The sequence below is a fragment of the Lissotriton helveticus genome, chromosome 12, assembly GCF_964261635.1.
Source record: "Lissotriton helveticus chromosome 12, aLisHel1.1, whole genome shotgun sequence".
NCBI classification, from domain to species: domain Eukaryota; kingdom Metazoa; phylum Chordata; class Amphibia; order Caudata; family Salamandridae; genus Lissotriton; species Lissotriton helveticus.
Genome location: NC_136073.1, coordinates 267,269,827 through 267,293,028, shown reverse-complemented (window position 1 = coordinate 267,293,028; position 23,202 = coordinate 267,269,827). Strand labels below are relative to the sequence as shown.

Here is a 23,202-nt window from a genome sequence, read left to right as displayed (position 1 = left end):
AGGTAGCGAGGAGAGGAGGAGTGCAAGGCTTTGTGGGTGATACAAGCGGTCTTGTAGATAGCTCTAGCCTCGAAGGGGAGCCAGCGAAGGGTGGATAACATCGGTGTGATATGATCGCTTCTTTTGGCCCCATTAATGAAGCGAGCTGCTGAATGGAAAACAGACTTTAGTGGGGACAGGTGAGATTTGGGGAGGCCAGTAAGAAGAGAATTGCAGTAGTCTAATCTTGAGAGGACCAGCGATTGCACCAGGGTTATAAGGTCCTGTTCCGGGAAGAAGCGTCTGATTCCCCAAAGAAGGCGCAGTTGGTAACGAGCAGATTTTGCAATAGAATTGATGTGGGGGGTTAGATTGAGTTTTTGGTCAAGAATAACTCCAAGGGATTTTGCGCTGTCGACAATGATGGGTTTAGTGTTGAGTAGATTCAGCTGATCCATCCATGATTGAACCGGGGGGGGGAGAGAGTGAGGAGGAGAGGAGGAGGAATTCAGTTTTGGAAGGATTCAGAATCAGTTGATGAGTTGACATCCAGTTTTGGATGGAGTCCAGAGTAGAGCTTAGGAAGGAGAGATCATGGGTGGAGGCAACCTTGAGGTAGAGTTGAGTGTCGTCTGCATAGAGATGGTAGTGAATCCCGGATTTGCTTAGGAGGTTTCCCAGTGGTTCTAAGTAGAGATTGAACAATGTGGGTGCAAGTATAGAGCCTTGAGGAACACCCTGACCTACCGCCACAGGAGAAGAAAGACTGTTCGCAATTTTGATCATTTGGGATCTGTCAGAGAGGAAGGATGCAAACCATTTAAGCACAGTGCCCTCCATGCCCATTCTCTGTTGAAGGATATTGAGGAGGGTGTTGTGATTGACAGTGTCAAAGGCTGCAGAAAGGTCCAGGAGAATTAGAAGACAGGACCCCCCCGCATCGAGTATCCTCAGCGCGTCATCAACCACTTGCAGTAGGGCTGTTTCAGTGCTGCAGTTTTGCATGAAGCCAGACTGACACTTGTCAAGAAGATCATTGTCCTTGATATGACGAGAGAGTTGTTTTGCTACACATCTTTCTGTGACCTTCGCAAGGAAGGGAATGTTAGTGATGGGGCGGAAGTTGTTGAGGTCCTTCGCATCAGCAGTAGGCTTTTTAAGCAGAGGGGTGATCTGCCCAGTTTTGAAGGGGACAAGAAGGGAGCCTTGCCAGAGAGATAGGTTGATCAGAGTGGCCCAATAGGAAAGGGAATGGGTATAGAAGTCCAAGGCAATGGCACTGGGGATAGGGTCAAGAGAATGGTTGGAGGGCTTTGTTTCTCGTATGCACTTGAGAAGGGCATCTTCAGATATGGGATCAAAGCTCTGCCAGATGGCTAAGGATTTGCGCTCCTCTGGAGGTGTAGGATGCGCGACCTGATCCACAAGTGATTTCACTTTTTCATCGAAGAAAATAGCGAAATCCGCTGCTCTCTTAGTAGGATCCTCTACCTCGGAAGAAGGGGGAGAGCAGCTCGGAGACTTGACGAGCTCGAATAGTTTTTTAGGTCTATTTTTGGCGGAGTCAAGGAGGGTTTTGAAGTGCGCCGCTTTCTCAAGTAAGATATGCTTGTGGTACCTGGATCTTGCTGTGCGAAGCATGGCAAAATTGTCTGTGGAGGGCCCTTGCCTCCATTGCTTCTCCAAGAATCTTAGCTGCTTCCTTTCCTCATAAAGGGATTTGTTGAACCAAGGTGCTGAGGGAGTGGGCCTTATCCTTTTGCTTTTGAGTGGAGCGACGTTATTAATTTCAGCTGCAAGAACTGTGAGGCATTGGGAGGTGAGATCGTCAACAGCTATATTTGGGTCTAGCCTAGGAAGTGATAGCAAGGCTGATTCACAGAGGGGCCTCACAGCGCCACGGTCTCAAGGGTCACAAAAGGCATGTGGCTATGCAAGGGACTCCAGCGCATCGGTGTCGGTATCGCCGGTCGCCAGTAGACCGGGGATGGCGGCTTAGGAAAAGTAAATACCCCCAAGGGTCCAGAGCTCTACCAAGACCCGACCGCCATCATAGGCAGCTAGCCACGCCCCCCTCTGTTTCCAAGGCTTTTGGTGTCAGAAGTTCCTTTGGGGGCCAACACATCTGGTTAAAGGCAGTAAAAAAAAATTCTGTGGTCATATGGACTCCTGGGGTAAAAGAATGGAAAGGAAACAGAAGAAAATAATACTTATCAATAATTCTAGTTTTCCAGACTTGGTGTCTTTCATAGATTTCCATACATGAATACTTTGCCATCTTCAGACGGGGATTCAAAGTCTGATGACGGGGAAGTTTTCAAGCATGCTAATCTATGACGGATCCAATGTGAATACTCTGCGAAAATGCATCTTAGGGAAAGATTCAGCAATAAAACCCCACTTCTCTTATTTATTTTGAATAGAGTTGGCATGGCTGCTAAGAATCAAAGTCTTTCACCTCTAGATGGGAGTATCAGCGGGAAAACGACAGACTTCTCAGGAGCAAACATGCAAGCCAGTAAAGGCCTACTTGAGATTCACTGCACATATCACAAGATATAAGATCCTCTGTTATGGAAGGTTAAGGATCTATGTTTAATGGTAAAAACCTATGATGCAAAAACGGATCCCTGTGAGGCCTTCAAAAGGAGATTGAATCCTTAGTCACATCACGTAGAATACTTTATCATGGGTTTACTACTGCCTTCAGCCAGCATCCATAATTTGGGAAAAGGAGCATTATGGGGATGACTCAGGTTTACATAAATCTTCAATTACCTTATTAGTGTTCCGCTTGCACAGATGTTGCCTGAAAAAGGTTTCCCTAAACTCCCAAACTTAGTGCACGTCTTCAATACTCATGGATTACCACAGCACCATTTAAAGCTGAACAAGGGGAGGAAATAGTTTTTTTTATTTGTGCCGCACTGCCAACCATGCTAAAACCAAGAGGCTGGATATGACCCCCATCATGTTTTTCACTGCCATAGTTCGGTCTTTTAAATACCTTCGGGGAGCATTACAATCCACCACCTCCCTATCCTTAATTGACATTTATCAGTTTTACTATTTACTACTAAAACGGATTTGGTTGAGATATTGATGAACCAACTGCTCTGTGATTTGCCCACAATTCTCCGTCGACTGGACATCAATGATGTAAAATACAAAGTCTAGATATATGCACTGTGCATTTAAAAGCTGGCTCCAGTACAAAACCATAGCAAGAGACATGGAAATTCCCAAAAGGAAGGCAATGAATGATTAGGGTATTAATATATTAAATACTCATGCCTTCCATGGAAGCCTTGAAGTTGTGACACATTAACGGACTGTTGTTGGATCTGTGTGTCAATGAGGCTTTTGTAGCATCTCACTTACATTTTTCCATCCAATTAATCTTAATCAGCAAAACGTCTACATGAAGTTAGCTAAGTGTCACCTCAACTGTACACCCATTGTGCTTTACATATCTGCTTTTCACAAACCGCTAAACATTATATACATGAAGCCTTGCAAATTAAATTTGTTATATGCATGACTGTATCAAGACCAGAAACCGGAGGACTATTCTTTCTATGTCTAACTACTCTGACACAAACTGATGCAATGGTTGATTGATGGAGAAACCCAGACTCTCGTGTAGGAACCTCAATGAAACTTGGTGTGTAAACTCGAATCTAAAAACCTAACCCGTGAACAACGATGCAATTGACATTATCAATGGTTCCATAATCATAATAGGGAGTGAAAAGTTAGGTGAGCTCACTCCGTTTCCCTGCTGATAAATTCACATAATCAACAAAAAAGTTACCTCAGTCCAGTCTATGTGGTTACTCTTTCTGTCTACAATGGGATGTCCCTGTTTATTTTGAACCTTGTAGTCACACTTTAGTCAAAGGAGCGTTCCTCTTTTCATACAGAGATGAGAGGAATCAAATAAGTATCCATTCGTGCATGCATCTTTGACAAAAGAGAGACTACAAGGCCCACCCCTTCTAATACTCTACAGGGGCCATAAAAACAATTAATTAAATACGAAACTGAGGAATGTTCCCAGTATGGTTTGTATGCACTGCCTGCTACATACAATGAGTGAGACACATACATAGCTTAATTTCTGCAGAAATTGTGCATTAATCATATAGATAGCGAATCGAGTGGGGTCAGTTCCAGAGTACAAGGTTTGGTCCTGAAGAAAGCCATTTGACCACTAACGCAAAATTATATGGCTCAAACACGCAGTGCCATAGATGCTGAAGTCCTCTGTATACTCCCATAACATCACCCTTCGTTTTTAGGTCTCGCCTGTCGATGCGCATGCGCATCGAGCAAGCGAGACTATGGGGGCTTATCCACTCTTTGTCCAACTTGCAAGGAATCGTGGCGATTCCTTGCAGTGCCCGTGACTTTTAAGCTCAATGCGCATGCGCATTGAGCTTAAAAGCGCGTGCACATGCCCCCAGCCGCCTGCCTTGCCTACTCTCCCGCCCCCTCACTTCTTGATTGCACGGCCGCTAGGCCGTGCCTCCCCTACTCTCCTCCTCCTACTCTCCTCCCCTCGCCGTCTGTTCCCGCACTCCTCCCACACCCCGGCTCCGCCCCCTCCCCTGCCCGCCGTGTCATGCTTTACATTTCGCACATTCTCTCTGCCCGCAGTTTGCAGACATTGCCTCAAACCCCCTGGAAATGTGTTTTTTTTTAAAGTTCTGGACAGATTGGGTTGTTTTGATTCAGCCAATCCTTTCAAAGCTTTTTGAAATATAATAATGCATAACACCGCAGTAGCACAAGCGCTAAACGTTACCTACGGAATCTGTACAGTCTCATCGCACTCCCAATGATGGGGCCAGTGCAGTTTCACACGGTGTTCTGTCGCCTCGCCGCATCCACTAAATCCTTTTCCATTCTCCTCTTAGGGCGTTCCTCCAAAGCAGCCGTCCCGGTCCCGGAGTGCATGCAGGTCAGATAGGGACTCCAGGGTACCCGGCAGAGCGCTCTACGTGCCGGCAGGGCGTCGTTCACTTTTACGCACTACCGATGTTTGGCAGCGAGTGTTATCGGCCCTGGGGGACTTCAAATACAGTCCGCTAGCTGTTCTGGTTATCGCCCCCGGGTCTCCGGCCCAGCTCCGCAGTGCCTGCCTACCTCTTCATCGGCTCGCAGCTCCAAACCGCACGTCTCACGGTAAAAGTTCCTGCTGCGAGCGGGACCAGCAGACTCTCTTCCGCAGTCAGTAGCAGGGCTTGCTGTACATTCGGGCCCCCCGGGCAGCACAAAACAGAGGGTGAGTCGTCCCTAGCGATCTCCACGGCGACGCACAGTTCCCCGCCTCAGGTCCGCAGCGCCACCATTTTGTACATTCACGGCTTCGGAGGTCAGCAGCAGATTCCTCAGTCCCGTCAAGAGGTAAAAGCAATGATCACAGCGAAATATACCGCCTCCAAGTTCCGATGCTTACATTTATACGTTTGGTATTTAGAGGAGCACAATAACCAGGATAAATTACGGGGTGAATCGCCCGAACTGCAAGAGCCTCACTCGAGTGTGGCCATCTTGCTTGGCGCCCTCTAGCGCCCCCCCAAGATGCACTGTAAACTTCTAGAGACAATGGTAGAGCAATTACAACATTGTGTTCAAAAGGACTTATAAGGCAGCATTAGAAAAAATATTATTCAGAAGTACAACTAGCCAAAAAAGCAAATTTTAAGGCGAGGATAGCAGAGTCTGGCAATAAGTCCAATAAAACCCTATATGGGCCCAGAGGCCGCCATTAGAGACTATCAACCCTCGGCTGATTGTTGTAATCAACTGGCTCCATACTTTTAAAGTAAAACCAAAACCATTTAAGCTAGCCTTTTATTAGATCCTCTGGGCAACTATCCCTAAAAATAAATTTGAACTATATAGGGATCTCCACACAGGACTGCATGCACTATCTGAAACATACACCCCTCACCCTCACTCACTCACCCTCAACCCCTCACCCTCAACCCCTCACCCTCACCCTCACTCACCCTCAACCCCTCACCCTCACTCACCCTCAACCCCTCACCCTCACTCACCCTCAACCCCTCACCCTCACTCACCCTCACCACCCTCAACCCCTCACCCTCACTCACCCTCACTCACCCTCAACCCCTCACCCTCACTCACCCTCACTCACCCTCACTCACCCTCACCCTCACTCACCCTCACCCTCACTCACCTTCAACCCCTCACTCACCCTCAACCCCTCACCCTCACTCACCCTCACCCACCCTCACCCTCACCCTCACTCACCCTCAACCCCTCACCCTCACACAGTGCAATAGGTCTCAGACCATTTCAGTTAGAGCTTTTAGAAATGTTTATGGCTTTTTTTATTTGTAATACTTTAGCATTGGCTACAGGAAACAAAAATGCTAAACATTTACAAAAAAAACCCATAAACAATTCTAAAAGCACTAACTCTAATGGTGCGAGACCTATTGCATTTCCAATGCTTGTTAACCTTGTCAACGGACCCCAGAATAAACTGCAGACACACAGAAGAGACAACCCTTAGGCAACTGTTTTATATATGGGTACCTCCTCAATAGCATCCGAAGTGCTACGTTGTCTATCAAGGTTGAGCCACCCATATACAGACTGTATCTCGTGAGGACTCGAAGAAGCATGCCACTGGTTATCCTAGTGGCTGAGAGTCCTTCGTAATATAAATAGGAACACTCCCTTGGGTAGAGAGACAGAGTAACCTCAAAAATACTATCATTGGTTTATCAAAGGTTCGAATGAGATAGCGACCTGTCACCTCAAGAGAGCTAATGTCCTTCCATTTTGTGGAGGTTTTTGTGAGTCAACCAGACAAGGATGGGGAAACACAACTATGTGTCTTCTGAGTTACAAATGCCATATACTTGATTAACACAACCAAGTTGAACTGGTCTTAAAGGGAGGACTCTGAATTTGTAATTCTATGATTTCCACTGAAGCTTTGAAATATTCTGTGATGTGTTCTGTAAGATGTAGAAGCAAGCATCCAAAATGAACACATTTTATGCACTGTTTAAATAATTTAATACATATATCCACAAAGTACGCCAACTATTAAATCTTATTTACTGCGTTTTGTAATTATTTATCTTCTTGTAAATGGTTTATTCTGGGCATACTTTTAGTCATCCTGTAAGAATTGTTAACTACATGTATAGGTTACTCTGAAGGAACCATTTTTGCTGAACATGACTACAGGTTCCTAAGAATACAGGGTTACATCTTTACTGGGCTAGAGTAAAAACAACGCAGACATCTAAACAAAGGTGTTGCCGATTATGACTCGTCTGCGGTCCATGCGGGCATCCTCCACTGCCCTCGAATAGGCAAAGTACAGTGACTGGTTTAATGAGAGGGATATGTCCAGGGAGAGGCAGTAGCATGAGGGAGAGGCAGGCAGGAAGGGGAACTAGGACGGAAAGCAGCAGCACTTATAGACATAATGACCAATAGAAGGTAGGGAAGCAAGGCAGGGATAACGGATGGACCAGAGATGACACAACAGTGAAAAATTACTGGAAACAACATGATGGAGAGCAAGGAGAAAATGTGGGCACCTATGACAAACAGCTTGGAGGGATCAACAACAACATAAAAGGAGCCGGTGGGGAAGCAACAATGATGTCTTAAGGGGAATGAAAGAATTTGAGTTCACAGAGGTACATTCCTGTTCCCTCTATGAGGTAGGACTGAAATGCATTAGGAAGTGGATGTGGACAAGAACAGCACTAAAAAAGAGCTTATAAATCGACCACCTGAAAACGACCATGAACTGTATAAGCCATCTGGCTTGATCCTTCATGGAAGTGATGAAATGTCTCCAATCAGTAATTATTGCAGGGACGCTGAAGGCCTGAAATTAGCAAGTGAGACACCCTTTCGCTGCCATGTTACTTAACATGCATTAGTGCATTACTCTACGAGTTTCTATTTAATCACGTTAATGGAATAAATGACATCTTGTATGGAAATATAAAGCCTGCGGACTAAGCATTTATACTCAAAAAGCATCTACATCTTTCTTGTTTGAGACACAGAGGGCCTGCAACTACAACAGTTAATTACTTTTTTTTTTATAACATATTTCACCTTATATGTTCCTTGATGTCTCTGGGAGCTGCACTGTCACGTGGCAACCATAAGTAGCCCATTGAAGCCTTCACAACAAGCAGTGTGTGGCTTCATTTCACAGTACATACCTCTACCCTCGATAATTCATGGCTGTGGATGGCATCTCTCAGCTGGACGTGCATCTGCTGCAGGAGCTGCTCCTTCGCAAGAAGCTGCTCCTTCAGTTCCTCATACTCTTGGAAGTCCACTCTACGACAAAAGAGAGAAACAAAATGACAAGTGGTTTTAAGGAAGTTGGATTTAACAAAAGCCCAGTCTCTTGAGAACGTCCCCTGCCAATATACTTCTAAGGCATCTTATGATCAATGTACCGTCTGATGACCTGCATGAGTTATGGACACTCAGTAGGCCTTCTGAACACACATTAAGGTCCAAAGAAATTCTGCTAGTTCAAAGCAGTGAAAACAGTACAGAACAAGCACTGGAAAAGCCAATAGCTCAAAGAACCCTGCAGTGTTGTTTTACTTGATACACACATATGCATTAGGTATTAAAAATGTAAAGGTAAAACACAATGTAAAAAGGAGGAGTGTATGTGTTTGCAAATAAAAGTAAATAGAACAAGCATTGGCAAAGCCAATAGGTTTCACCTTATTGACTTTGTCATGCTTTTTGCTTATGCTATGCAACATCAGCAAAAATCTAAATGCCTCTGTAGATTCCATGTGTAAGCGGCAAAAAAAGGGGAGGGAATGGCATAGAAATAATGCACCTGCATCATTCCCTACTTGCATGATGACATATGGATGTGCTGTGTCACCTCGCGTGCGTGCACCAACTGAACGACACAAGCACCAGTTTGTTTTGGTTTGGTTTACTTACCAATCCAAGAAGGCAGACACCATCTGGATTTTTTTTTAACTAATTGTATTGATTGAGAAAGTCATCAACTAGCAACTCACAACCCACCTCTAACTTCACTATCTGCTAGGCACCAAACAATCAGGATTCCGTGAGAACCACAGCATTGATCGTGACCACCAAGAACATCGGAAACATCCTGGACCAAGGAGAAACTGCGACCCTCATCCTGCTCTACCTCTCCACGGCCTTCAACACGATCTCCCACAACACCCTCATCAGAAGATTCGAGACAAACAGGGATCTGCTCTCAAACTGATCTGTTCCTTCTTCTTCATAGGCAGAACCCTTAGAGTCAGGCTACCACCCTCCACATCAGAGTCCAAGAAACTGATATGGGGTGTCCCACAGCGATTCTCCCTCAGCCCCAGCTTTTTCAACATATACATGACACTAATTGCCAACATCATCCGATCACAAGACATCATCGTCATCTCCTACGCAGATGAAACACAACTCATCCTCTCCCTGACAGACAAGACAAACACAGCCAGAACCAACTTTACTAACTGCATGACCATGGTAGCAAACTGTATCTGAACCAAATGCCTGAAGCTCAACTCAGACAAGACAGAAGTACTGGTTTTTAACAACAAGACCTCCCCATGGGATTCCACCTAGTGGCTGTCCGTGCTAGGACCAACATCCACAGACCACACAAGAAATCTAGGGATCATCCTAGTTGACAAGCTCAACAGGACAACTCAAGTCAACCCAGTGTGCACCTCCTGCTTTCACATCCTAATCATGCTGCAGAAGATCTTCAAATGCTTGCATGAGCAGACAAGATAGATGGTCACGAAAAACGAATCACCAACAAGCTGGACTATGGCAACACTCTCTACACCTAAATCTCCAAACTACTCCTACAAAGACTACAGAATATACAGAATGCAGCCACAAGACTAATACTTGACCTCCCATGCTGCACACACATCCACTGCACCTCAGGAAGCTTCACTGGCTCTCCATTCACAAGCGCAGCCAATTTAATCTTCTTACGCACACATACAGAGCCCTACACAACACAGGACCAAAATGCCTGAACAGCCGCATACATTTTCACTAACCCACCGGACACCTATGCTCTGCCTCACTCTCACACACTCCACGCATTCGCCAGGCAACACTTGAGGTCGCTCACACTTCTACATGGCATCCAAGAAATGGAATGAAATGCAACTACCTCCCTCAACACATCAGAACCTCCTCCTCACTTCTTGAGTTCCACAAGAAGCTGAAGACCTGGCTTTTCATATATAAGCGCATTGGGATCCCACACATACACACCTTGCCAAAGTGCCTGGATACCCTCTCATTGGTTAGTGTACTAAACAAATTAACATAACGTAACATAGCATACCAACCAGGGTCCTCGTAAGGAGGCCACTGCTGCTTGCACCACCCTTTGCTACTGCCAGCACCACCAATGACAGTACCTATACAACTACTAACTATCACAATGGTACATGTGAGACAGTTCAGACTGTTTGCGGCCCCCAAAGCTATAAGAATAACTTGGGCAGCAGGTATTAGTTGCATATACTGCACATTGAATTAATTAGCAGCTGCTGTTCTGCTAATTTCTAAATTACACAAACGGTGCCACCATGTGGCTGCCATCATAAGTGCTGATGTTCAATTAAGTGCCGGTGCTGAGCACCAGAAACCACCGGCTCAAATTAAGCACTGATACCAACATAAAACAAAAGGCTTTCGCCTGCAGATAGTCAACAGTTGCCAGGCAAGAGATACTAAAATAACCCATTGCAATAATAAATAATGATACCTAAGCAGAAATTAAAGCAGGGATTGGCCTAACCAGCCCCAGCACTGAAGGACACTACTTTATATGTAGCAGTGATGTCAAATTTGCCCTGCAACCCCTGAGGGAAGGGAGGCCCCTGAGTTCCAGGGTATGGGCGTAGGAAGCGCGGGGGACGTGGGGGATATATACCCCCCAGATTTTGTAGTGGGGGGGACACGGGGGACAAGGAAGGGGGGTGAGGTGACAAAAGAAATTCCCCTCTCTCTTCTGTCAATCTCAGGGCCAATGGCACGTCAAAGCACTAGCGATGTGACAATGGCTCTTCACTTGACCTGTGACCTTCCACCTTCCCTTCTGTTGTGCTGCAAAGCTCTGGGAATTTTGTCTCACCTTGCCACCCACTACGACTGCGTGGAGTCTGCACTTCCAGGACAAAGAATTAGAGGTAGTTTGTTGATTGCTGTCTGCATCCTGCCACTCCTCAGCCAGACCCTTCCTTATTTGACTGTTTCACACTGCACAATTCACCCACTCAAAGCCTTAATGTTTTGATAAAATTATATTTTGAGCAGTTGAACCTCACCTTGAAACATGAGAAAAATTAGCCTCAGACATAGTCTATTCACACATCTTGCGTTGTTGTGTTAGATGTGTTGGTCTGTCCTGATATCTACAAAAATAACAATTTAAATACAACTATTGTGTCTTATTTCTTTTATAGAGCTACTCAATCCAATCCAGTGTTGGAGTGCTTTACATCACACATACAATGGCCCACGTTACCACCCCTCTGACTTGGAAACTTGCCTGGGGGAAGTGGCTTCGTGGATGGAACACTCCTACCTCAAGCTGAATGGTGGAAAGACGGAGCTAATGCTTCTGGATAACGCCTCCAGCTTAGACCTCAAACAGATCTGGCCTAACTGCTTGGGGCCTGCCCCATCTCCAAAGACCAAGATAAGCAGCCTGGGCATCTGGCTGGACAGCTCCATTAAGTTTGAGGACCAAGCAGTAAGAGTAACTGGAGCATGCTTTGGCGCCATTAGACTACTTCGCAATGTCCTCTCCCTCCTTCCAATGAGTGCAAGGAGGACCCTGATACAGGCCCTGGTCCTATCAGGCTTGGACTATAGAAACTCCCTTTACCTTGGAGCACCCAAAGTGACTTTAAGGAAAGTCCAAACTGCACAGAACTGTGTGGCTGGACTACTGCTGGGGGTACCTAAAAACAAGTCGGCCAAACCGGCCCTAAAGATGCTTCACAGGCTACCTGTCTCCGACAGAATCAAATTTAAGGATCTATGCATTGCCCATAGGACCTACTGGGGTATCGGCTCAGCTATCAATAGACCTCTCATTACCCCATATCTACCCCGAAAATGCCTCTGCTCTACTAATCTCAGTCTGGCTGTCACACTGAAAATAAAAAAGGGCAAGAAGCGGAGGCAGATCATTCGCTCACAATGTGGCCAGACTCTGGAACACAATGCCCCCACACATCCGTGCAGAATCCCATCATCTCCCCTTCCGGGAAACTTCTCAAGACCTGGCTATTCCAGCAATCGGCTTCATAAACCTTTGCCGCAACCTCTGTCTAGACGCTAGCGCTGGGATGCGCTCTACAAAAGCTAATAATAATAGTACACATTATACATTGACAATACATCATATATGTGTGCATCAATGTACAGGATGTGTTACATAAGTGAGGGTTGCAAGGTGTAGCAGTCATGCCCTTTCCTTCATAGTTCACTGTGCGATATTAGAAGGATTACAATTCATGAACTGCAAGTAACTAAAGGATCTCTGTGTTAAAAACAGTAACCCACTTACCCATTTACATAAAATAAAAATCCATCAGTTGTGTGTCACATGATTTGCTTTGCTACTTTGATTTAAAACTGGAACTCGACAAAACACCGGTTCGCTCCAGCAAGTGCATTAACCTCCAAGTTATCTTCCCATTATTATTTTTTTCCAGAGTTTTACTGGGTACATAAAGATCTATGCAGCAGGGGCCTTAACCCCATAAGATATTTTAAAATGTAGACTTTGCACCCAATTAAGGAGACCAGATATACTGCTATGTTTTTCCTTGTTGCCAATTTCTTTCTGGTAGAGCTTTAATAAATAAATGCACAAGTGGAGGCCTAGATCTAGCGCATTATGTTTTTGGCACACTTCCCACGCAAAATCAAATTTGTTAAATATTGTAATTCGCTCAAATGTACTCAAGATAGACCTGCTTAACATATGTGCGGTCTTAGAATCTGATGTAATGTTTTAGTGATATCACTTCCTGTGAGGTCTGGGGTTGTGATATCACACAATTTTATGTCACTTACACACTGCCTAAATTGGTTAGCGCCCCACTTCTTTTTTTAGGACTTGTGCCCTGCTGGGAGAAGTATAATTGAGAACTGTTGCTGGTGGTTGTTGGAGGCTGGCTTAGCATATGGTGCACACTCTCAGGAGTGATGCACCTTGCACTAATCCAGGCAATCCTTAAGGTAATTTTAGTGGTCTAACCATAGAAGGCTCTCAGAGTGGTAGCTGTGGAGAGCAGCCTTCAGGTTTATCATGAAGGAATGTAAAGCAGGTTGTTTTACCACATTTAATCGACAGTATATACTAGATGAAAAAGAATCACACAATGTAGTTCTAAAAATAGTTATATTTATTATACACACTCACTAACATATTGGTATATCTCCTACCCAGAGATATCAACACAATACCTCAAAGAAAAACAGGTAAGTAAGCACAAATACACAGTGGTCTCTAGGAGAAGACCAAACCATATACTAAAGAAGTGGAATGTGAACTGCAACCGAAGTCTGGACGTGGACCAGAGAACTCAGAAGAGCTGGGGACACAATAAACCACCCAAGGTAAGTACCCAGGAACCCCACGGAGGCTGTGTACAGAGTGGAAACAGTCATGTACTCAATGCAAGTCAAAGTAACAGTCACAGTTGCAGTATATTAGAAGAAGGACCCTTGAAAGTGACCCAGAAGAAGCCCTGAGGAAGACAGAAGGTTGGAGAGTCACCCCACCTGTTGATACCCCAGGAACCAAGAAACCTACACCAGGGAAGCCGGATGCATAGGTGCAAAGTGAAGTTGGAAACTGCTGAAGACCACAATGGAGGACTTCAGAAAAGATGCCTCAGGTGAAGGGGGTAAAAGAGTCCAGTAGAATCCAAGGATGTATTCTTGAAGAGGAGTACCTGCAAGCAGAGGGGACAGTCTATGCCACTCTGAAGTGACCAGGAGGCACGGAAGAACAATGCTCACTGATGTCAGGAGGTTCAAAAGTGAAGATGGTGACCTTGTTGATATAGCTGTGAGTACGAGGCGACACTGAGGAAGACTAAGAGCTGTGCATGAGCTGTCCCACATCGAGTGTCAGTGTCCAGGTGGTGGGTGTCCGGGGGGAGCACCAACACGCCTTGGTAGCTGCAATTGGTGTGGAAAGCGAAAAGATGCAAACGTTGGGACCAGCAAGGTCCAAGGGATTCACTAAGTGCAGGAGAGTCAGAGCAGGACTCAACCCAGGAGTAGCAAGACAACCTCAAGCAGCTCACCAAAGATGGAGGCTGACAGTGCAGAAGATGCATTCAGGACGCTGATCTTCGAGGGTTGAGGAGCTGGAGGCTGGAGCTTCTTGTAGCCCAAAGATCTCTGGAGTGCAGAGCCAACAACAGCAAGTCAACGTGGTGCACAGGGATTTGGTCCCAGCAGCTCCGACGAGTCATACTGTCCTCAAAATTGTAGAGAAGACAGGTCAAGCCTCTAGGGAGCAGCATATTCACCACCTGTGTTGCTGAGCCTCGGGAAATCCGTAGGACGACAGGAGTAGCAGACCGGTAATCTTTGTTGCGGTACCTGCACATGCAGGAAAGTGACTCCTTCCCTCCAAGGGAGATTACTTCAGATGTTCCTGATGCCCACAGGCCTTCTAGGAGAACCTGGATGACGCAAAACACAGACTACGCAGAAGACTTGAAGAACAGGGAGACCAGGAACAGCGAGACCAGGAGCAGCAGGAGTCTTCCATGATGCAGTCTCGGTTTCAGTCAAAGTCCAACGAAGCCCAAGTGTCCAGATGATTGAAGAGTGTCTTGGTTTCAGGGGTGAATCTTGTTCCATGATTAATATGAGGACCCACTCACAAGGGAGGCCTTAAGTACCCTAGGAAAAGGGTTGGAATGACTCGGGGAGTCCCTTCCAAAGGAGTGGCTGGACAGAGGGGAGGATACTCCCCTGTTCTTTGTGCAGTTTTGTGCCAGAGCGGGAACTGGCTCAAACCAGAGTATGCAAGGAGGGCATCAAATGTGCCCTTCAAAGCATAGGCGAGCATCAAATGTGCCCTTCAAAGCAGTCTGGTGGCGCTGGAAAGCACTTCCTCCCCAGCCCAATACACTAAGTCCTGTCTGTGTGGTGGTCACACCTCCCTGTGACAGGAAACTTATTGTTCTACCTTCCCCTGCTCGAGTTCAGCTCAGCAGCAGGAGGGAAGAATCATGCCTATGGTCAGCAGCAGCAATAGCTTGCTGGCAGACCCTGAAAGGCTGCTACAGGGAGTACAGAGGGGTCCCCTAAGGATCCCTCCAGTACATGGGATCATACATCCTGCACCGGAATTGGTGTTGGGGTATGATTCCAACATGTTTTATACCAAACATGACCAGGTTCGGTGCAGCCAATATATAGTTAGACACATCGTAAGGACTGATGTCCACTATATACCTTAAAACAGCTGACAGTACTTACAAAGCTTGGAGAATTGTCTCTGGGGTTTTACGGGTGTCCTGATCATGCAGGGGCACCCTCACACTTGTAACCAAGCAGCCTGCCTACCACAGGGGTGACTTGTATGTTTTAAGTGCAGTGACCTCAGGTGAAGGAGGTAAAAGAGTCCAGTGGAATCCAAGGATGCATTCTTGAAGAGGAGTACCGGCAAGCAGAGGGGACAGAGCCTATCCCACTCAGTAGTGACCATGAGGCACCTAAGCACAATGCCAACTGATGTCGGGAGGTTCAAATGTGAAGATGGTGACCTTGCTGATATAGCTGTGAATACGAGGCAACACTGAGGAAGACTAGGAGCCATGCACGAGTTGCCCCACATTGGGTGTCGGTGTCCAGGTTGCCGGTGTCTAGGGGGGAGCACCAACAAGCCTTGGTAGCTGCAATTGGTGTGGAATGCAAAAAGATGCAAACGTTGGGACCAGCAAGGGCCAAGGGACTCACTAAGTGTAGGAGAGTCAGAGCAGGCCCCAACCCAGGAGTAGTGTTAGAAATGGGGGTCTCTAGTTGGCAATGGTTTGCACCTTTGTTCAAATAGGGATCCTTGCTTCTAGTCAGGGAAAGGGGGATACACTCCTAAAATAACCCCTGCTCACCCTCTTGGTAGCTTGGCACGAGCAGACAGGCTTATCTCAGAGGCAGTGTGTAAAGCATTTGTGAACACATACAGTAATACAGTGAAAACACTACAAATGGACACCACACCAGTTTAGAAAAATAAGTAATCTTTACTAAACATAGCACAAGACCAAACGACAAAAAACCACAATACAGTATCAAGAATATGACTTTAAAATGGTAGAAATAACGTAGTTCAATGTAGATGGTCAATGCAACACTTTACTTTCAAAGTATCTTGGATGCGTCACGCAAAACAAACAAAAGTGTCGCAGGGACAGTGATGCGTCAGTTCCTTGCTTCGGGGGAGGTGATGCGTCGGTTCGTTACTGCAGCGCAGGGGAGGTGATGTGTCGGTTCCTTACCGGAGAGGAGGTGATGCGTCGGTTTCTTACTGCATTCTGGTTACGATGCAACAACATGGTGCCTCGATGTGATGTGACAAAATGGCGTCTTGATGCGATGTGACAACGTGGATACGATGCGTGCACGCCCGACATCCGTGCGGCGAAATCCATGGTTTCTTGAGGCACGACAGACCCTGCAACTCTCTTCTCAGGTGATGCAACGGCAACCTCTGCTGCGGCCACACGCTTCTCTGGTGATGCGACACGCTTCCTCGGGGATGCGATGGCGAATAGATGCGGTGGCGGAGACACGCTTCTTCGGCAATTTGACAGCAACTGCTGCGCAGCGACACGCCTCTTCCTTGTTGCATCGCGCTTCCAGCTCCAAGCGACACGCAGTCTCCAGAGGGCCCAAAACAACAGCAGGCCCCTCTCTCCAGGTAGAATTCCCAGCATGGGAATCCAGGGGGAGCTGGTGGTGAAGTCTTTGTGTCCCTGAGACTTCAGAGCAGGAGGCAAGCTCAGATTCGAGCCCTTGAAGATCTTCCTCAAGATAGTAAAAATACACACAAAGTTCCTTTTCTCCTTTCCTTGCCAGTAAGTAACCACTGCAGGCAAACCCCAAACAGCAAACAGCACAGGGGTAGTCTCCTCCTTCAGCTTCCTTGGTTTCTCTCATTGGCAAAGGGTTTTTCTTGATTCCCAGAAGTGATCTAAAGTTCTGGGCCCCAATATTTATACTGCAAAATTGTTGATTCTCTGAAGGCAGAGAGGGTCTCTGCCCAGCCAAAACCAGTTTGGTCCTCCCTGGTGCAGCTTCCTGGCAGGAGGTGGAGACAGCATTGTTGAAAGCAGACCTGGCCCAGGTAGCTGAAAGGAAGTCTCCTCCCCCTACTCTCTATTCTTTGAAGGCTCAGGCAAGTGAAAGGAAATCTCCTCCCCCTACTCTCTATTCAATGCAGGTCCTATTCAGCTCAGCCCACACCCATCAGACTGCTGGAGCCAAGGCCCTCTCCAGTCCCCTGTCACTCACAAACCAGACATGGAATACACAAACCTAGCAGAGGCATACTGGATGGTTAGGCAAGAAAATACCTACTTTCTAAAAGTGGTATTTTCAAACACAGAATTTAAAAATCACCCACACTAAAAGATGTATTTTAACATTCTGAGTTCAGGCATACTAAACTCGTTTTTCTACCTTGTTCCCTGGGTCAGTTAGGATTATAAGATGTTATAATCAAACTGCCCATTCTGGCCTATAGAAACAGGTAGCCTTGCAATAGTGAAAAACGAAATTGGCTGTAATTCACTATCAGGACATGCCACCCACATCAGGGCATGTCCTACCTTTCACATTCAATGCACCCTACCCATAGGAGTACCTTGGGCCTACCTTAGGGGTGACTAACATGTAGAAAAGGGAAGGTTTAGGGACTGGCAAGTGGGTGCACTTGCCAAGTCGACATGGCAGTCCCAAACTGCACACAGGCTCTGCAATGGCAGGCCTGAGCCACATTTTACAAACTGCTCCTGTGGGTGGCACAATCAGTGCTGCAAGCCCACCATCAGCATTTGATTTACAGGCCCTGGGCACACATGGTGCACTGTACTAGGGTCAGACAAGTAAATCAAATAAGTCAATCATGGAATCACTAATCCATTACAACAATTTACAAAAAAGAGCATATACACTTTAGCACTGATCAGCAGTGAAAAAGTGCCCAGAGTCATAAAACCACCAGCAACAGGTCAGAAAAAATACAGGAGGAAGGCAAAACGTTCAGGGATGACCCTGCAAAAAGGGCCAAGTCCAACAAGTAGCAAGACAACCTCAGGCAGCTCACCAAAGATGGAGGCTCACAGTGCATAGGCTGCATTAAGGACGCTGATCTTCGAGGGATAAGGTGCTGGAGGCTGGAGCTTCTTGTAGCCTGAAGATCCATCAACAGGGTCTTGGCAGAGGAGATCGAGGAGAGGGTCACTCTCTTCCTCCTGTCCCTCATCAGTGGCCATGAGCAAGCTCATGTCAGCCCTGTCAACAATAGGTTTTAGGCGATTCACATGAAGTACCCTGTGGAGACTTCTTCGAGCACCTAGGTCAACTAAGTAGGTGTCCTTACGTTTCTTTTCCACTATAATGGGGCCACGCCACTGGTCTTGGAGAACTGCTGGGGCCATAGGCTCAAACGCCCACACTTTCTGTCCTGGCTGGTAAGCAGTCAGTACAGCCTTTTGGTCATGCCAGGCTTTCTGACGTTCCTGGCTGGCCTCAAGGTTTTTGCTGGCCTTCTTCATGTATTCAGCCATGTGAGAACGCAGGCCCAGTACATAGTACACTATGTCCTGTTTAAGAGGCTTGAGAGGTTGCTCCCATCCTTCTTTGACTAGACATAATGGACCCCTAACTGGATGTCCAAGCAGAAGTTGAAATGGGCTGTAGCCCACCTCCTTCCGAGGAACCTCTCTGTAGGCAAAGAGAAGGCAAGGTAGTTAGACATCCCATTTTCACCTCAGCTTTTCTGGGAGTCCCATGATCATACCTTTGAGGGTTTGTTGAACTCTTCAATAAGTCCATTGCCCTGTGGATGGTAGGATGTGGTAAACTTATAGATAACACCACACTCTTTCCACATAGCAGTGATGTAGCTAGACATGAAGTTAGTATCTCTGTCTGACAAAACCTCCTTTGGGAACATAATTCTGGAAAAGATTCCCACGAGGGCCCTGGCGACTAAGGTGAATGGCCTCTGGATATCTAGTGACATGGTCCACCACCACTAAGATAAAACTATGTCCAGATGCTGTTGGAAGGTTTATGGTACCTAAAATGTCTAACCCTACCCTCTCAAAGGAAACACCAACCACTGCAGTGGGATTAAGGCGGCCTTTGTAGTGCCATCTGACTTACCATTGGCTTGGAAGGGGACACAGGAGCAACAAAACGTCTTGGTGTCTTCAGACATGTGGGGCCAGTGAAAGTGAAGGACAATCCTGTCCAAAGTCTTGCTTTGCCCAAGATATCCTGCAAGGGGAATGTCGTATGCCAGGGTCAATAGGAAACCCCTGAACTTCTGAGGTATGACCGACCTCCTAGTGGCACCATGCTTAAGGTTTCTACTTTCTAAAAAAAGGAGCCCATCTTCCCAATAGGTCCTGTGGGACCCACTGACATTCCCTACTTCCTCAGCAGCAGCTTGCTGTCTGAGTTATTCAAGAGACGGGCAGGCCTTCTGCTCCAGACTCAAGACTTCCCTAGAAGGTCCCCCTGCCCTAGTAGCTCTGCCTTGTCAGGCCCAATCTCCTCTAGGACAGTTCCTGAAATCATCTCCCTCAGGAGGCTGATTCTCACTGGGAGTCTGAGAGGAGGATAAGTCTCTACCCTTCCTACTCCTCTTGGGAGGTGGCCGGTCCATCCTTTCAGGATGCAGAGATCCCTCAGTGCCTAAATTCTTGGCCTGAGCAACAGCAAAGACGCAGGCTGAAATTCCCATCATATCTGCATGAGTCCCGAACTCCACTTCAAACCAGGCTGAAGTTTCAAGTGTCAAAGGAGTGTTCCCTAACTCTAGGTTCACTAGTGTTGCCACCATGGGATTTTAATCCAAAATTCTTCCTAGCCCTCTGGACTGCTAGGGTTTCCTTATCTAGGGCCAACTGTTACTTCTTGATTCTGAGCTTGGCTCTATCAAGTTTGAACAGGTGGTACTTCCTTTCTAATGAATCCTCCCTCTTGCTAGAGATTGAAGTCCATGTTGAAGTGGCAGAGGAGGTTGAATTAACTGAGGAGGACCTGGACCTCCCCTCCACTGAACCATTTGTACCCTCCCAGGAGACCTCTAGGGTCCCCCTCTGTGTCACTAGAACTATTCCCTGGGGGACTAGAGTTCTTCAGTAAGGGGTCTTCAGATGCTTCCTGGACATGCTCTGAAGCAGAGTCATGTGTGTTGGACACCCCTGGCACATCTTTTGGGGCATTACCACCTATATCCAAGTTATCCTGCACATCTGGCCTTTTTTCTTGGTAGCAATAGCTATTCCACAAATATTACTTCGCTGTTAATACGCAACTCTCCTAATGTCACTTGTTAATAAATCATCATAGTCTTGAGCAAGGCCACCATGCCTTCAATCACTGTTACAAATAAATGCTCAATATTTTGGCTCGAATAAGCCTAGCACAAGGTATAATTGCTAGTTTTGAGCATCTTATGCATTTTATAGTTTTTGTGCTTTATTGCATCCCACACACTACTCATTTGAGACCTTCCACCCACTGTATTAATTTGTTAGCTTCACACACAAACACTATGGGGCATATGTACAATAGAAGTGACGGAGCATGGCGTTAGCATTCTTGGCTTAACGCCGAGTTCTGCCACTATTATTTCAACAATATGGTGCAGTTCTGCGTTTCCCCCTGCGTTAGCGCTAAATTTAGCTACCTAGCACCAACGCAGGCACCCTTGCATAATAGTGCACAGGTGTCTGCATTACAGGAGAAGATTGTTTATGTGCAGGAAGGTCTCCCTTCCTGCACATAAACAATCTTTAAATGGCGTTTTGTCACTTCTGTGTGTTGCTTAATACAGCACATATAGAAGTTGCAAAACGTCATTTTTTTAATGATAGTTTATGTGCAGGAAGGGACACCTTTCTTCTGCACATAAACAATCAATGGCCTTTTACTGTTTCTATGTTTGCTGCACAAAGCAGCACATATGGAAACAGAAAAAACGAGGAGAAATGAAACATTTCTCCTCATTTTGCCAGGGTAGGACCAGGTTTTCCGTGGTCTTAATTTTGGCGCTGCCCCATATTTACGCCAACCTTGTAAATATGGGGCAGCGTCAAAATCAATGGGTGTTGCGGTGGAACTCCCACTACAACGCCTATTTCCCGCCCCTTTCATGCTAAGTATAGAGCGAAAGGGTGCATTTACAAGGCACGTTAAACCACGTTAAGTGGCTTAACGGTTCCTTGTTAATAAGGCAAAGCCCCTATCGCCACCACAACGTCAGAAAAAGTAACGTTGTGGTGGCGATAGGGGCTTGTAAATATGTCCCTATGTTTCTGGTGTTCATTACTAACACCCCATATCTGAGCTTTGGCACAAAGTTCATTCTGCATATCTCACTATACCTATTTTCTGTGCGGACCTCATATGTGTCTCTCACAGCAGGCTTTTTTACATTGATAAGCATCCCTCTTTCACACAAACACTGTACATCTCTTGTTGTGAGCATCCCACATACGGCTAATTCTTATTGCAAATGTATCTCTTAGGTCTTCTTATATTTTTGTGAAAGATAATGCGGTTTTAGTGCACTCTACACTCATATCATCTATCCGCAATAACACTTCTTATAGCTTAGACAACAAACGTTTCTGTATTGTGTTGTATACTTTGTGATGCATTAAGGGTTTCTACACCCTCCAGCCACAGGGATGCAGGCAATATACTTCCAGTATTTGAGAGACTATTCTCGCTGTTCTTCTTGTGCCCTGCTAAAACCAGGGGTTTCCAAAAGGGATTGAATGACTTCAATACTCAAACAGATACACAGAATCATATACCATATTCAACCTGCCAGCCTTAGGGTTGTGTTTCCCTAAATATTTTGCCTGCTTACCTCCTCTTTTTGACGATTCTTTTTGTTGGCCGTTGGGATCTGAGCACTTTACCACTGCTGACCAGTGCTAAAGTGCATGTGCTTCTCCCCTAAACATGATAACATTGGTGTATACACAACTGGTGTATTTAATTTACTTGTAAGTACCTTGTACAGTTGTTTACTATATACCCTGGTCCTGTAAATTAAATGCTACTAGTGGGTCTGCAGCACTGATTGTGCCACCCACAGAAGTAGCCTTTTAAACAGGTCTCAGGCCAGCCACTGCAGAGCCTGTGTGAGCAGTTTTACTGACTTGGGATTGAAAACCCCTTGGTAAGCTGTAACTGTTACTTTTATTACACATTAGTCACTCCTAAGGGAGGCCCTAGGTAGCCCATAGGGCAGGGTGCTATGTTGCTAAAAGGTAGGCCATGTACTTTTAAGTTTTGCATGTCCTTGTGGTGAAAAACCACTACATTTGTGTTTAACTACTGTGAGACTTAATCCCCTCATAGAATAACATTGGGAATTCCTTAATACACTCTTAAGCGGTAATTCCTGGTTAGAAAAGGAGTAACTGTATCATGCTTTATATCTTTGGAATGGCAATGATAAACCCTCTTTACTGGTAAGGTTGGATTTCACATTGCTATTTTAGATATTTAGATATGCCACTTTTAGAAAGTGGACATGTCTCTGCTCTTACAGCTCTGTGTGCCTGCAGCCTGTCTACAATACACTCCAATATTAGTCCAATTTCATTTTGAGGTTTAGGAATGTCACAAAGAGCATTCAGTTAATTCTTCTTTTTTCGTCCCACCTTTGTTTGATTGGTACATGAAGATGTAAGATTCAGACACATGTTTTTTCACATTTAGTCTAATTACTTGTAAATGTAAACAACAATTAAAGCATACTTTCAAACTGTGACTACATTACTGTCTTTATGAATGTTACACTACTAAACAATGAGTTTGTATTTGTTTAAAAACATAGCGTACGGCTCTCAATGGGCGATTTATATTGGGTCACCGGAA

At 45.9% G+C, this 23,202-nt stretch overlaps 1 protein-coding gene across 8 annotated transcripts in view; it reads right to left on the bottom strand.

The window, feature by feature from the left end:
• PMFBP1 (polyamine modulated factor 1 binding protein 1) overlaps positions 1-23,202 on the bottom strand; it is a 2,317,386-nt gene that overhangs the window by 1,815,184 nt on the left and 479,000 nt on the right. For all 8 annotated transcript variants that reach the window (XM_078668626.1, XM_078668631.1, XM_078668625.1 and 5 more), the window contains one exon: positions 8,214-8,334. In XM_078668626.1, the coding sequence (XP_078524752.1) occupies positions 8,214-8,334 (121 nt within the window). The remainder of the gene's footprint in view (positions 1-8,213; positions 8,335-23,202) is intronic.